This window comes from Colobus angolensis, unplaced genomic scaffold (genome assembly GCF_000951035.1).
Source record: "Colobus angolensis palliatus isolate OR3802 unplaced genomic scaffold, Cang.pa_1.0 Scaffold16, whole genome shotgun sequence".
In the NCBI taxonomy this organism is placed as follows: Eukaryota; Metazoa; Chordata; class Mammalia; order Primates; family Cercopithecidae; genus Colobus; species Colobus angolensis.
Genome location: NW_012114710.1, coordinates 429,072 through 445,041, shown reverse-complemented (window position 1 = coordinate 445,041; position 15,970 = coordinate 429,072). Strand labels below are relative to the sequence as shown.

Sequence of the window (15,970 nt, the reverse complement as noted above, 5' to 3'; positions counted from 1 at the left end):
TGGGGCTCCCAGATTTCTGGTTCAAACAAAAGAGTTAATGTTTTTAATAAAGATACCGAAAGCAGAAGAGCCATCTGAGGCAGATTGCCCGTGTGTCTCTACCTTTTTTTTTTTTTTTTTTTTTTTTTGAGACAGAGCTTCACTCTGTCCCCCAGGCTGGAGTGCACTGGTGGGATCCCAACTCACTGCAACCTCCTCCTCCCGGGTTCAAGCAATTATCCTGCCTCAGCCTCCCATAGCTGGGACTATAGGTGCCCGCCACCACACCTGGCTAATTCTTTGTATTTTTAGTAGAGATGGGGTTTCACCGTGTTAGCCAGGATAGTCTTCATCTCCTGACCTCATGATCTGCTGGCCTTGGCCTCCCAAAGTGCTGGGATTACAGGCGTGAGTCACTGTGCCTGGCCCTGTCTCTAACTTTGAAAGTACCAGCTTAAGGGGGATTTACTATTTTACAAATCTCTTCCCTTATACAGATTCATCCCTCTTCTAGATTTATGACTCATCTTGGTAATTTCTGTGAAACAAGGGGTTCTTTAAAAGCCCTAGGTTGAAATTTTTCATTTCTCATTGAAATTTTATTCTTTGTAAGAAAATGATTCATTATAGGAATGAATTAAGCATATTATATATAAAATGTTGATAGATAATTAGGTCAGCTGATAAAACAGCATTATATTTCTGGACCCATCATTATTAATGACCTCTATTTACATAACAGTTTATGTAGAATGCTTTAAATATGTATCGTGTCTGTGAGATACGTATTTGTGATGTATATGTACCTTCATGGGTTAGTTATTATTAGCCCCATTTTACAGATGAAGAAACCAAGACTCAAGTATTGCTTGCCTAAGAGTACAGAGCTAATAAATGCCAGAACCAATACTAGGTTTGTTTGCTTTTTTAATACCAAACCCTGTATTTATTCCAACATGCCCTGCCATATCTTCTGTATAGTAATGAATATATATGTTTTGAAATTAAAGGAGACAGTTGATTAATTAACAAATGAACCAGCCAGGAGCCAGGCACAGTGCCTCATACCTAAAATCTCAACACTTTGGGAGACCCAGGCAGGAGGATCCCTTGAGCTCAGGAGTTTGAGACCAACCTGGCAACATAGTTGAGACCCCGTCTCTACAAAAAAAAAAAAAAGTAATAATTTTTTTTTAATATTAGCTGGGCACAGTGGCACATATATTTAGTTCCAGCTCCTCAGGAGGCTGAGGTGAGAGCATTGCTTGAGCCCACAAGTTTGAAGCCACAGTGAGCCATGATCGCACCCCTGCACTCTGGCCTGGGTGACAGAGCAAGGAAAGAAAATGAAAGAAATGAACCATAATCATTGCACGTATTTCCAGCATGTTACCTGTTGTTTTCCCACCTGCTTATTGCATTGATACGATTCTGTGGAAAATACCCATTTTCTTTTGTTTGAGGAATTTAGAGGTATTTGTCATTCATTGTTTGAGGAAGCCTCGTTAGTTTGAGTTACAGAGTTGGAGTTTGTTTGAGTTGTTACAAATTTGACAAATGATCAACTTAAAAGGAATTTGTATTTGAATGTCAGAAATTCTCAAACGCTATTCTAGTGAAAAGACAACAACAACAAACAAAAATCATGCTCAGGTAGAAAGTCACTTGTTGAACAAATACCAGATCAGAGCTCGTTACGTCTTAGACACTGTGTTAGGCACTCAGGGGCCTATTAGGGAGAAGGCAGGTACAGTGGTTCATGGAAAGGTCATAGTGGCTTGGATTGCAGTGGTGGCTCTGGAACTGTAGAAAGGTGTTAAGAGTGGAAGGATAATAAGATAAGATTGATAGGACTGGGTAATGGATTCAAAAACAAGGTAAGGAAGAGGAAGTCAGAATTTTGGTGTGTAGGAACAGAGGGTTTCAGTCACTGCAAGGTCACACGGGGAGAAGACATAGGGACCATAAGTTCTGGTTTGGACATGTTCAGAGGTGTGTTGTACCTTTGAGTCATTCAAGTGACAATGCCAGGAAGGCCACTGGATATGAGTCTGACTTTGAGAGGGGTGGTAAAAGCCGATGATGTAAATTTAGGTATCATCTGTGCTTAGCTCATTTATTGACATTTATTGACATTGTGCACATGGATGAGGGAGAAAGTATAGAGTAAGAAGAGGCCTAGGGACAGACCTTCAGATACTCTTTGATATTTGATGTTCAGGTAGAGGAGGATAAACCAGCAAAGGAGACTTAGAATAGCCAGAGAGCTGAGGGGGAAGCCAAGAACTTGTAGGAACCCAAAGAAATAGGATTTGTCAGGAAGCAGATGGCAGTTGACAATGTGCAGTAGTGCTAGGAAGTTCTACTAGAGGAAGGTGAGTCTGAGAAGTGCCATTGGGTGCTGTGGATACTGGTGACCTTAACAAAACAGTATTAATAGTGATGACAGGGAAAATGCTCCTGGAGGGAGTAGAATGCAGAGTGGAGAAGATGGTGAGGATGAGAGCTAGTGAGTATCCACCCCCAATGGAAAAAATCTGCCTGTGAAACCAGGAGAGAGCCAGGCATGGTGGCTTACACCTGTAATCCCAGAACTTTGGGAAGTTGAAGCAGGTGGATCACAAGGTCAAGAGATTGAGACCATCCTGGCCAACATGGTGAAACCCTGTCTCTCTAAAAATACAAAAAATTAACTGAGTGTGATAGCATGTACCTGTAGTCCCAGCTACTCGGGAGACTGAGGCAGGAGAACCGTTTGAACCTGGGAGGCAGAAGTTGCAGTGAGCCGAGATTGTACCACTGCACTCTATCGAGCCTGGTGACAGGGCGAGACTCCGTCTCAAAAAAAAAAAAAAAAAAGAAACAAAAACCCAGGAGAGTGGGCAGGAACTCACGTGAAATAAAGAGTCAGCCATAGGAGAGTTTTCCTGTTTTGTATTTTGTTTTGTTGTGAGTTTTTTTTTTCTTTTGAGACAGAGTCTCACCCTGTCACCCAGGCTGGAGTGCAGTGGCATGACCTCTGCACACTGCAACCTCCGCCTCCCGGGTTCAAGCGATTCTCCTGCCTCAGCCCCTTGAGTAGCTGGGATTACAGGCGTGCGCCACCGTGCCCAGCTAAATTTTTGAATTTTTAGTAGAGACGGGGGTCTCACCAGGTAGGCCAAGCTGGTCTTGATCTCCTGACCTCGTGATCCGCTCTCCTCCGCCTTCCAAAGTGCTGAAATTACAGGTGTGAGCCACCACGCCCAGCCTGTTTTATTGATATTTGGGACATGTTTCAGTGTAGATGGGAAAAAATCTTGTCAAACAGGGAGAGAAGGAACATGCAAGTGAAAGAACTGCTGCTTGAGTGTTGAGGATAATAATATTAAGGAAGAACCTGCTAGGCTACCCACAGACACCTTTGAAATCACTTCTTCATAGTGGTGAAGACCACAGGAAGCTTTGTGCTGAAGTTTTAAGGAGCCAGCATTTTGAAAGAACGTGATTCTGTCAGTGTCAACCTCAGGCAACAATGCCTGATAATGGAGACATCTGTGTCATACTTGCCATGCTCAGTTCATCTTCACTTACTTTTCCAGGAGCTGATGAGGATGTAGAGAGTCCAGAGCTGACAACATCTCGACCACTTCCAAAGATACCGTTCACTAGTGCTGCTCCAAAAGTGGAAACCACGACGCTGAATATACAGAGCAAGATACCTGCTCAGACAAAGGTGTGTTCTATTTTCCATTGCATTGCATTAACAGGTTATTATAAATGCTCCACTTTACTGACTGTACACAGAGTCCCTTTTTTATTATTTTCTTCTTTTTTGGAGCTGCCCATCATGAACTATGTACACAACAGTTCTTTTAAAAGGCCCCACTTAAAATTGTATAAGGACAAATGGTCTTAATGTTGGTGTTATAAACGGCTCTTCCTTATGCTTTTTGATTACTTTGGCATTTACCCACGTATAATTTCTGTCATCCTGGCTCAAATTATATACAGCTGTTTTTCACATGGCCCTCCTTCTTATGGAACATCTGAAGCCCAGTTAAGAAGTAAAGCCCTGTTTCTTTGGTTTCCTGGTTTGTAGGTTACGTAATTAGAAGACTCCAGGTCACATCTTAAGATGGTCCTAGTCTCACTAAGTCATTTCTCAGTCTGCTTAGGCCTGTCCTCAGTAGTATGTAATCCTCTCTCGATGTTGATGAACTTGAGTACATCTGTATATATTCATTTTGAGAGCTGATTTATTCAGAATAAGAACTTTGGTATTAGACCTGAGTAAAGTGACCAGCTAATGAAAACTTGGAGCTTGTGATTTTGACCTCGTTAATATTGTAGTTAGCTGACCGTCCACTAACAGGTAACCCACTGAAGTTAGAACATGCATATATAAGTCTGGCAAAGACCTACGTTTCACATCCTGGATCCAGTCACGTTTCTTAGCTTCTGAACGCATTTCCTATGGGCTGTGAAGAAGGTGAAATGTGAGTGCATGTAGCATGGCACCTGAGACATAGTCACCATTCTGTAAGCATTAACTGAATTTGGTGGAGCAGAAGAGACCAAGCCAGTTCACCAAATGAGCATGTGTAATAACTGTAGTGGTAGACTTTGCAGTCAGTGCAGGGGTAACATACGGCTTACGAAAACTCAGAAGCACAAGCATCCCCTTTTGGAGCTCACCCATCTGTTGATTAGAAATGAGATGCTGCCAAGCTTTAGCAGCAGACAGGATATGGATATGGAAGGCTGTTGGATGAAGGTGGCGACAGGCCTTCCTTAGAGTAGGAATCATCCCTTCTTCAGGCAGGAATGCATGTGGGCTTTTCTTACCCTTGCCCCAGAGTACCTTTGTTCTTCCTCCTCTTCCTCCATCCTCCCAGTGCATGTGACTGGAATGGTGAATGGCACAGCTGGATGGGTTTCCGCAGATGTGGAATAGCCAGGAAGCCAGCCCTGTCCAAACTGAAGTGCTCTCTGTAGGACCAAGAAGAGGCAATTACTGTTAGTGATAGACTTCACAGGCCAGGCGGTAGGAAGGCAGGGAGAGAGCCCTATGAGAACTGAAAGCGACTCACCTGGCGTATGCTGGATCCCTGCATAGAAGCTACTGTATCAATGTATCAGTTGAGTGAATGAAACAAAAAAAGAAAGGGAGAAATGAAAAGTGTAGGTGCAGTTGGTGGTAGGATGACTGAATGCCTCAAAGTGTGTGTGGCACAGTTATCTACTATCTACTAAATATGCATTTTGCTCTTACCACATTTTTATTTGACCACTTCTCTTGACTAAATCTGTTGAAGTCAGAGACAATTAGGACTCACTAGCTTGAGGGAAGAAACTCTCCTGGGTGAGTTTTGGCTTGTAGCGATAGAGAGTTGTTTCCTAAGCAAGACTTAATTTGACATAGAGTTCTGGTTTGTTAACAACAATGAATTGACCACTAATTTAAGTTTTTAAAAATTGGTTTTAAGGAAGTAATTGTATCAGATCGAGATAAAAAATATAGAACTTTGGCAGGTGAACTTAAAAATTAAGGAGCCCAAACTATTTTAATACATTTATATTCTTACTATCATTTGTGTTCAATATAGTAATAATAAAAATTCATCCATTTATGGGAGATGTATTGAGTGCTATTCATTATGTGTCAAACACTGTTCGCAGCACTGGTAATGATAATATTGATCATGAATAATAATTAAATTTTTTATTTTGGTCTTTATGTGGTACAGCCGAATTGAACATTGCCTCTAGGATACCATTAGTGTAGATTTTGCTTTTGAATCGGTCTCACAGTGTCATTAATGTCACTGTTACAGATATCCTCTCTAGTTTGTTATAAATTTAAGTGACTAAAATGCAAAAAAAAGGAATTTCATTATTTGTTTGAGCAGAGCATCACTCATAAGCTTTTACTTCTGTTCCATTTCCATGGCATCCAAACAACCAGACATGGATGTGGCAGATCTTTACTTGACCTCATTTAATCATCCCTGCTGCCTTTTTGCAGATTGATTTTGCACATATATTCAGACAAGAGTTAAGGTATTTCAGATTAGTTCCATATTACAAAATGGTTTCTTCTTAGTCAAGCCTCTGCTTCCATACAATAAAACATTTTGACTTAAAAAATGAATTTTCCACCCAGAGCCGCTTAAGGCTTGTGCACCTCCAGCTGCAGGGCAGCTCCAGTTATGTGGAGCCCTTCAGTCCCCATACTCTCAGATCCCTGAATTGCACGCTTTGTTCAGCCTGCCAGATCAGAAGCTGAGTCAGAGGAAACTGAAAAGATCAACTCTCTTAAATGACTTTAGGGACTCAAAAATCCCATGGTGAAGCCATATGATTTGTAATAATAATGGAACAAAGATGATATGGATATGGATAAATTAAACTCAGTCTCTCATATTACAGTGACCACTTATGTCCATTTCATTTCTCACCAGAACTTGTTTACCTCTCTCCTTAGTCACAAACCTGAGTATTCACCTATTTGAGATTTCTCTTCCCTTTTCTAACCTGTGATAGTAAAGCAGTACTAATGAGCAGTGAAAAGGTTTCTAGACTAGAACCCAGATAATCCATTCTCTGATCTGTTGTCCGTCCTTCCACCAGGCAGCCAGTTAATGATGGGCTTTTCATGAGAAGAATAGAAAAAATTCAGGAAAAATACTGCCAATGAGCTGCTCTCTTCTGCTTTACTTTGGTACCCGAAGGCCTGGGAAGGCCTATCATATTTTCTTCTCTCATAGTAATAGAGAGGACCGTGACCTTTTCAGTGCATATTGTGTACCAGTGAAAGGAACATTTTTCTATGGCCTCTGCTTTTTGTAAAGCATAGCAGGTTGAGGTTTAGATAGTACAGAGTTTCTTGCAACTTGAGAACGACAATTACTCTTTATTGTACTTTATTACGTACCACCTTCAGTGGAAGCCTAGCGTTCTGCTCACTGAGACAGGGACCTACTGATCTTACATACCCTAGAGTACAAATGGATCCACCTGGTCTAGCTTATGGTCCTTCCTAGCAATGAGGGTGGCCTTAAGGTGCAGAAAAGAAGTATGATGTGATCAGGGTCCCACAGGAGCTACTTGCACAGCCCAAGAAGGTGAGGTCTTTTCTTCTTACACTCTTTAAGCCTCTAGACTTAACTAGCAGGCTGCCATTTTGGATGAACTCTAGCCTTCAGAAAGCAATCAGTTGCTTTGCTGAGCCATGGTATGTTAGACTCTGTGGATCCTAATGAAGATGGTAAGAAGCTCTCAGGAACTTATGAAGAGTAGTAGAGCTGAGGATTATTGTCTGCAGTCTTTTTTTTTTTTTTTTTTTGAGACAGGGTCTCACTCTGTCACTCAGGCTAGAATGCAGTGGCACAATTATAGCTCACCCCAGCCTCCAACTCCTGAGATCAAGAGATCCTCCACAGGTACACAGCACCATGCCTGGCTAATTTAAAAAATGTTTTTGTAGAGACAAGGTCTGAGCATGTTGCCCAGGTTGGTCTCGAATGATCCTCTCACCTCGGGCTCCCTACCCAGCCACATTTAGTCTTTAAACCTCAATGAAGTTGACAGTGTTTTCATCAGTGATGTTGGCTGACAAGAACTTCAGACTGTTAGAGAATGAACAACTCCTTTGAATGGGACTTCTCTAACCCACTGGTTCTTAAACTATAGAATTGTCTGGAGAACTTAAATAGCAATAAAAATCAATGCCAGCTACATAGTGCCCTGTATAGCTCAGAAGTGAAGGAGTAAGGAGAATTGGGACAGTGCTGTTGGATTGGAGCAGTCAGAGGGAGATGGTGACCTGAAGTCAGACCAGTTGAAATGGAACCTCTGGTAGGAGGCCTGTATTTTTTTCATGGAAAGATTGGGGACCACTGAACCACAGCACAGATGTTAAGAATCATTTTTGATGATGAAGAGGTGGTGGAAATGGCCTCACAGGGTTTTCTACTGGGAGTAAGTGGTGGATTGGGTGAGGACTGGAAGCTACCCAACACGTGCAGTTCTGAGGTCGATGCAGGATGGGAGCTGGGCTGTGATGTGCTGGCCACCTTAACAAAGCTGTGGAAATGGGACCCCAAGGGAGGAAGTTAATATGAGAGCAAGATGGAGGCCAATTGACAGTGCTGTGACATGGATAACATATGATAAGAAATGCGTCGAAATAGATAACTTGGGAACACCCCAAAATACAGCGCCATTAATGGGAATAGAAAAAGAGGCTGATCTGATTCAGCAGTGAATTAATTACTACTTAGACTTGACGAGTAGAGTTAAAGGTGGTACAGCCAACAGTTAATGTCCTGCAGGCTGCTGACTTGTTGGGAATAATGCTGACTAGAGATGGCGGCTGTGAGAGGTATTCCCGTAGATTTCTACTTGAGCGTTGTGCAGTGTCTGAGACCCTGTGAGTGTCGTTCATTAGACGAGTCAGGAAATCTAGGTGGAGAAAAGAAGTATGATATGATCAGGGAGGAGCTACTTGCACAACTCAAGTCCACGGAAGTCCTGGTCCAGGGTTTGCTGAAGGTGATATGACTAGGGGGAAGCATTAGGAGTAAGGCTTGGGGGTTGCTCCCCGCAGAATGGGGACAGGAAAAGCCCAGTCAGGCGTGAGAGAATATCTGAAAGGGAGCTGTTGTCATCGTGCCCTGTATAGTTGAGAAGTGAAGGAGTAAGGAGAACTGGGGCAGTGCTGTTGGGTTAGAGCAGTCGGAGGAAGATGGTAGCCCGAAGTTAGAAGAGTGGTGAGAAAGTAGAGATCTTAGGAAATGTCCACTAAATCAACCTTACCATGTCCTTAGGATTATTATGAACTCACTAGCTCTCTGACCTGCCTGATCATGAGATGGGTGTTATGCAAAACCATGAACTACATGGGTCCATCATGACACTCACCCATTGCTATAAACATCACACAAGTGATTATTCCAACTATTTCCTAAACTCATTCTTTGGAAAAAAAAAAAAAGGAATTTTGGAATATACTCATTATTTCTTCTTTCCAGCACATTTTCTTAAATCAGTGTACTCTTTCCCTGTTTCCCATACCAGTCACCTGAAGAAACTGAGAAAGAGAAAGTTCACCTCTCTGACTCAGAAAGGAAAATGGACCCATCTGAAGAGGATACAAATGTGTATACTGAGAAACACTCGGACAGTCTGTTTAAACGGACAGAAGTCCTAGCAGGTGAGTATCCTGGTGGGTGTCAGGTGGGAGGGTGCCTGCATAGGCTTCTGTTAGTCTAAGTGATATTCAAAAGTGCAGCAAAGCTTGCTGTCACCTTTCTGCTGAAAGCAGTCTTGTGGATGCTTGCTTCTACAGCGAGAAGCAAGAGGCTAAGCAAACATTGTCTTTATTGTCCACCAGCTCCCTCAACCTACCCCTTCACCAGCCATCATGCAGGGGATGGGAGTGTAGCCTAAAAGAGGGAAAGTTGACATCTGAATTGATGCAGAACAACTGGATGTAGAGAGATGGCAGAGTGTGAAGATCCATCAGTCTTGCTCGAAGGTGTTCCACATTTCAAAATAAAGAGAAGGAAAAGTTCTTTAGGGGGAAGGCAGTTCACATATGTACTGCCCAAGGTGTTAAGAACGTTATTTCTGTTTTAACTTAATTGGATGGAAGTGCACATATTTTAAAGGGGAAAATTTTCAAGATTTAGGAACATTTGATAGTCTCAAGTCCAAGAATAGAAATACATTTGCATGCATTTTTCATATATACTCTTTAAAATTTTAAGTCAATTACACTATGTTTTGTGTTGAAAAAAGCAATTAGAAAATTAGAATATGAAATGTGAGTTCTGAAAAGACAAAAGTAGTTTTCAAGTATGGAATGAGTTAAGATCAAGGCCAGATTTTTCTTATTGAGGTTTTTGGGTGGTATTGTTAACACTAACCAAAGAAATTACTGTACCTTCCTGAGGAGTTTGAGATTTGCATAGTTACCAGGTTGCTTCATTGATTCCAGTTTTTTTTTTTTCTTTAATTGAGGTTTTCAAATTAAGCCTTTTATATAAGTGTAAGTAGATTGGGCTTGACAATAAAGCTAATGTCTGCAACCCTTGAATCTCTTCTCAAGTCATCTTCCTTTTGATTGTTTCAGCTGTCATTGCTGGTGGAGTTATTGGCTTTCTCTTTGCAATTTTTCTTATCCTGCTGTTGGTGTATCGCATGAGAAAGAAGGATGAAGGAAGCTATGACCTTGGAGAACGCAAACCATCCAGTGCTGCTTACCAGAAGGCACCTACTAAGGAGTTTTATGCTTAAAACTCCAACTTAGTGTCTCTATTTATGAGATCACTGAACTTTTCAAAATAAAGCTTTTGCATAGAATAATGAAGATCTTTGTTTTTTGTTTTTTTCATTAAAGAGCCATTCTGGCACTTTAATGATAAAATCCCATTGTATTTAAAACATTTCATGTATTTCTTTAGAACAACATAAAATTTAACATCTGCAGTGTTCTGTGAATAGCAGTGGCAAAATATTATGAAAACCCTCGATGTTCATGGAATTGGTTTAAACTTTTATGCGCAAATACAAAATGATTGTCTTTTTCCTATGACTCAAAGATGAAAGCTGTTTCATTTGTGTCAGCATGTCTCAGATTGACCTTACCAAGTTGGTCTTACTTTGTTAATTTATCTGTTGTCGCCCTCCTCTCCTCTGCCCTCCCTTCTTGTGCCCTTAAAACCAAACCCTATGCCTTTTGTAGCTGTCATGGTGCAATTTGTCTTTGGAAAATTCAGATAATGGTAATTTAGTGTATATGTGATTTTCAAATATGTAAACTTTAACTTCCACTTTGTATAAATTTTTAAGTGTCAGACTATCCATTTTACACTTGCTTTATTTTTCATTACCTGTAGCTTTGGGCAGATTTGCAACAGCAAATTAATGTGTAAAATTGGATTATTACTACAAAACTGTTTAGTCATGTCTATCTAATCAGATCTTCTTTTGGGAGGATTTGATGTAAGTTACTGACAAGCCTCAGCAAACCCAAAGATGCTAACAGTATTTTAAGAAGTTGCTGCAGATTCCTTTGGCCACTGTATTTGTTAATTTCTTGCAATTTGAAGGTACGAGTAGAGGTTTAAAGAAAAATAAGTTTTTGTTCTTAAAAATGCATTTAAGTTGTACACGTCTTTTTAAGCCTTTGAAGTGCCTCTGATTCTATGTAACTTGTTGCAGACTGGTGTTAATGAGTATATATAACAGTTTAAAAAAAAGTTGGTATTTTATAAGCACAGACAATTCTAATGGTAACTTTTGTAGTCTTATGAATAGACATAAATTGTAATTTGGGAATATAAAAACTACTGAATAAATCATGTGGCCTAATATTGAAAATGTCACTGTTATAAATTTTGTACATTTTTGATCAAATGTACATCTCCCCTTTGCTAACGGCCGTCTGCTCTCAAGGATGACGTGGGTTTGATTTCTGAGTGTTCCACAGTGTCTGTAAATCAAGACCAAAGAGCCTGTCGATGAGACTGTTTATTACTGAATTGGCCAGAGGAAATCTGAATGTATTATCCTGTGTGTGTCTAGGTAGAGATATTGGAAGGCTGCCAGGGAATTTCGAAGTTTGCAACCTTTATTGAATAGCTGATGGCAATATTAAGACAGATGCCTGCTTTTGCAAATAACTTCTAAGACTCTAAATTCCAAAGATCTGAAGGGAGCTTTCCTGATGTTGGTATCTAAGGCTTAGGCCTATAGATTGATTTACCTTTGCAACTGTGCTCCAAGTGTCTACTGAAGCTTAACTGAAGAACTAATAAACGGACTGCAATAACTCACGTTACAGGGAAGGAAGGTAGGCAAGGAGGCTCTGTGTGTTAAAATGAGGGCCTCACTGCTTTAGGATTGAGTGGCTGGAAAGAGTGATGCCTGGGGAAGGAGATGGAGGTATGAGGGTACCCTGGCTGGTACTTTCTGTACTAAACATTTCCTTTTTCTATTTTACCATTAATTTTGTTTCAAACTGTGAGCCGTCCAAGTAGGAAGACCGCAAAAAAAGCAACTTTTCCAACATACAATTTACTTTTAATGAAGTATGAATACTTCATTTTGAGAGCATTCCCTGGAATTGCCACAGAATTCATTAGAAACATTTTTTAAGCAACACTTGGAACAGTGTTTACTTAAATCCTTAATGGCCTTAATTAATTCTCAAATTCCTGCCCCATCACGTACAGAATCAATTCACTTCAGAGTGACTAAAAGGAAACAGTGCTTTCTAAAGCCACGCAGTGTCCCTCAATTACAGAGGGTAGGAACGGTTATACCTCTAACAGTGCAAAGCAGAGTGAAATTCAATTCATAGAATAACAACTGCTTGGAATATCCGTGCCAGGAAAAGAAAAATTTCTGGCAAATATTTTGTCACTGCTGTAAAGCAAAATATTTGTGAAAGTGCCAAAATAAAGTCTGTCATGCCAAAAGTAAATCATTGTATAGAGTGACATCCAGTTTTCTTCAGCTGTACACTTTCCGCTTAGTTTTTTTAATTTTTAAGATGCAGTAAATAATACTATAAAAAGTGTTAGTAATGATTACTGAGTTCAGGAAAATTTTGGTAAAATGTAAATATTAAAGCCAATGTGAAAATTTCCTGTTTCCTTAACCACATGTAAATGATTTCCCTTGAGTGAATACGGCTTTGTGTTCGAGAGACTTGAAATATTCACACTGTCCCGTTTTCAGCCCATAGGGGGAATAGGAAGCACTTGGGGTTCATTTTTGTTTTTCATGTTTGGCTGCAGGTGGGCGCGTAGTACCTGAATGTCAGGTTAGGGCCTGTTTAATAAAAGTGAACAAGATTATAAAAATTGCCATCTCTTAAGGATTGATAGTTTCACATCAAACGTTTCGTGAATTAACTTTTTGTTAATGCACTTTTTTGCAAGTTAGACAAAATGTACTTGTAATGGATATAGTCTGTTAGGTCTAGGGGAGTAAGCTAATTAAATAGAATACAATTACCTTCTTCAAGTGTCCCTAAAGAAACTACTGAGTCCTACTTCATAGTTTTAAGGAGCTTATTTCTTCAATATGTTAGACATTTTGAAACAGCAAGGAAAGATGTTAGGTGAGCAAAAATATAAAACCTAGAAATATTGTGGGGTTAATTTGATAAGTGTGATCTTCATAGTGTTATTACGATTGCATAAGGGGGTGGTAGAGAAAAAAATATTTTTAAACATATTTGATAGTTCCAAAAAAGGCAACAGCTTCGAGCAATGCTGTCTCTAATGTGAAATTCTAAATTCTAAGCTCGCAGCAGACATCGGTGAGACCCTAAGAGGTTTCCAATTAAAATTAAGCCAGATGATAAATGGAGTGATCTGAATTGAGTGATCCCTAAGGTTTTTTTCAGGTCTAATATTTTATGACAATAGTGAAATTTGAGACTTGGCCATTTCTGGGGAGTTACATTAAGTCAGCACAAAAAACTTTAAAAGGGTAAAACAACATCTTTTAGTGGTAAAAACAGTTTCCAGAATCACTTCTGTCCCACTCTATCTCCAAACTCTGGGTGACTTCACTCTTACGGTTTATGGTTGTAAAGTTTCATTTATTTTTGTTTATCTGCTGCACATAAGCTTTAGCAGGGCCTTTTCTGACCATGGAATCGTGAGAACTTTGAGAGCAACTTGGCTTCCTGCGAATTAGCTGGAAGGGTGTAACCGAAGCTGTCAGTCCAACCCACAAATAGCAGAGTGAAATGTTAGGCTTTGGTGCTTCAAAGATGCTGAGTGCAAGATGCATTTATTCCAGTTTTGTTGGCAAAATAGCATTCAAAAAACAAATGCTTGTATGTGCAATCCATCAGAAGTTCAATCAACAAATACTTGCCTACTGTCTATGCACTGGAAACTTCAAGCATTAGAAGGAATGGTGGTGAACCACATAGACAAGGACCCGGCTCACGTGGAGCTTTCATGAACTTGGTGTGGGTTGCAGAGTGGAAATAAAATCAATACATGAAACTAACAAATGGAAATTATCAGTTGGTAATTTCCACAATGGACACAATACAGTATAAGCTGATGTATGGGACTGAAGGGCTGTAACAGTCCGGAGAGGCTAGGTATGCTATGGTAACAATCTGAAAGTCTCAGCAACTTAAAACAGCAAAGATTTCTTTCTTGCTCCACTCTGTGTCCTATTGGTTGATAGGGAGCTGTGCTCTGGATAATTGTCATCCCCTTTCCAGGGCTCAGGCTGATAGAGTAGCCATTATCTGAAACACTGGTGGTCACTATGGTAGAAGGAAAAAGGGTGAAGCACACAGTGGGATCTTAAAGCTTCTACCCGTACTTAATTTGCCAAAGCAAGTCATATGGCCACATCTCATGTCCAGGGTGCAGAGAAGTGCAATCTTACTTTGTGCCCGGAAGGAGAGAGATGGGATATTTTTGAGCAGCCATCATTACTACTACAGCTGAGTCAGCAAAGATCTCTGAGAAGAAAAGCCCTGAGTGATGTGTAGCCAGTTGTGCTAAAATCAGGACAAGCATGATTTTAGCTGTGAAAAGATCCTGAAGAGGGAACAAGCTTGGCATGTTGGAGTAACAGGGAGAAGACCAGTAGCTGGTGAGTGGGGAGACAGAGGTAGAAGAGGTAGAAGAAGGGGGCTGAGAAGTGCAATCCCCTCTTAGCTGGTCGTCTTCCTCTTTTGTTCCTTTGTATTTTATTTCCCACAAGGAAGCTAAACTGATCTCGTTAAGGTAGAAACTAGTTTGTGTTGCTTTCTCCAATGGCTCCAATAGCACTTAGAATAAAGCCCCTGCTTCTTACCCTTGCCCTCAAGGTCTGCAGGAACTGCCCCCTGAACAATGCATTATAAGTGGACACAGTGGAAGGTCATTATAGTCACCTAGGGAAGAAATGGTGGTGGCTTGGCCTAAGGTGGTCATAGTGGAGATGGAGAGGAACTGTTTGGGGAGGAACAATCACTAGGTCTTTCTAAATGGTTGGAAGAAGTAGGAAGTAAAGAAAAGAATCAAAGAGGGTGTTGCTATTTTTGACTGAGCAGTGGATGAATCATGTTCTGAGAAGGAATACCAAGGGGAATTGGCTGCTAAACCAAGGGTTTGTATTGGGCCATGTTAAATTAGAGAGGACTATTAGACAACCAAGTGGAGGTGTCAGGTGAACAATTACATGTCAGAATCGAACTCAGAGAAGAGGTCCTCTCTTGGAGCTGGAGGTATTAATTTAGGGGAAGTGTTAGTGTTCATTTGCCTGTTGGCACTCTGATTCATTTCCTGCTCTTTCATGCTCTACTCTGCATGGCTTGAGGATGAGTGGATACCAGGAGAGTAGGGTGTGCAAGGTTGACCCACGCAAGCTACATTTCCCAAGCTTCCTTGCCAACTGGCCTCTGGGGAAATTTGGCCAATGGAAGACACTGGCAAAAGACTGCAGTCAGTAGGAGAGGAAAAGCCAGAGTACTTTCCCCTCTGTTTGCTCTAGGCAACATCTCTAGCATGAATGCACTTCCTCTGTAGTTAAATCCCCACCAGGCAAGCCCTCCTCCATGTCCCTAACTCCCACTATTCCTAAACTGTCATAACTCCACTTTCCTTCTTGGTTTCTCTACCCCTAGGGAGGCATCAACTTCCTGATGTTGATATTCTCTCTCCAGTTTGCCCTTACAACTTTTCCAACATCTTTGCAACCGACTGGTATTAAATTCTCTCTATTGCGCTACCAGGTGTGGGTTCTGTTTTCCTTCCTGGACCCCTGATGACACAGGAGTGAACAGCATGTAGATGGTATTAAAAGCTGTGGGATAGATGAGATTATTTGCAGAGGTAAGTACAGTAGCACACCCCCTTATCCAAAGGAGCTACATTCCAAGACCCCTAGTGGGTGCCTAAAACCATGGAGATATCTAGCCCTATACTGTGTGAAAGTTGCTCATACAAATTGGGTCATTTTTTTCATATCCAACCAATTC

General features: G+C 40.8%; 1 protein-coding gene across 3 annotated transcripts in view; it reads left to right on the top strand.

The window, feature by feature from the left end:
* The window catches only part of SDC2 (syndecan 2), a 119,821-nt gene extending 107,370 nt beyond the window's left edge, over positions 1 to 12,451 (top strand). For all 3 annotated transcript variants that reach the window (XM_011936995.1, XM_011936994.1, XM_011936996.1), the window contains 3 exons: positions 3,561 to 3,694; positions 9,040 to 9,175; positions 10,097 to 12,451. In XM_011936995.1, the coding sequence (XP_011792385.1) occupies positions 3,561 to 3,694; positions 9,040 to 9,175; positions 10,097 to 10,260 (434 nt within the window). In that variant the 3' untranslated portion in view covers positions 10,261 to 12,451. The remainder of the gene's footprint in view (positions 1 to 3,560; positions 3,695 to 9,039; positions 9,176 to 10,096) is intronic.
* The last annotated feature ends 3,519 nt before the right edge of the window (positions 12,452 to 15,970 follow it).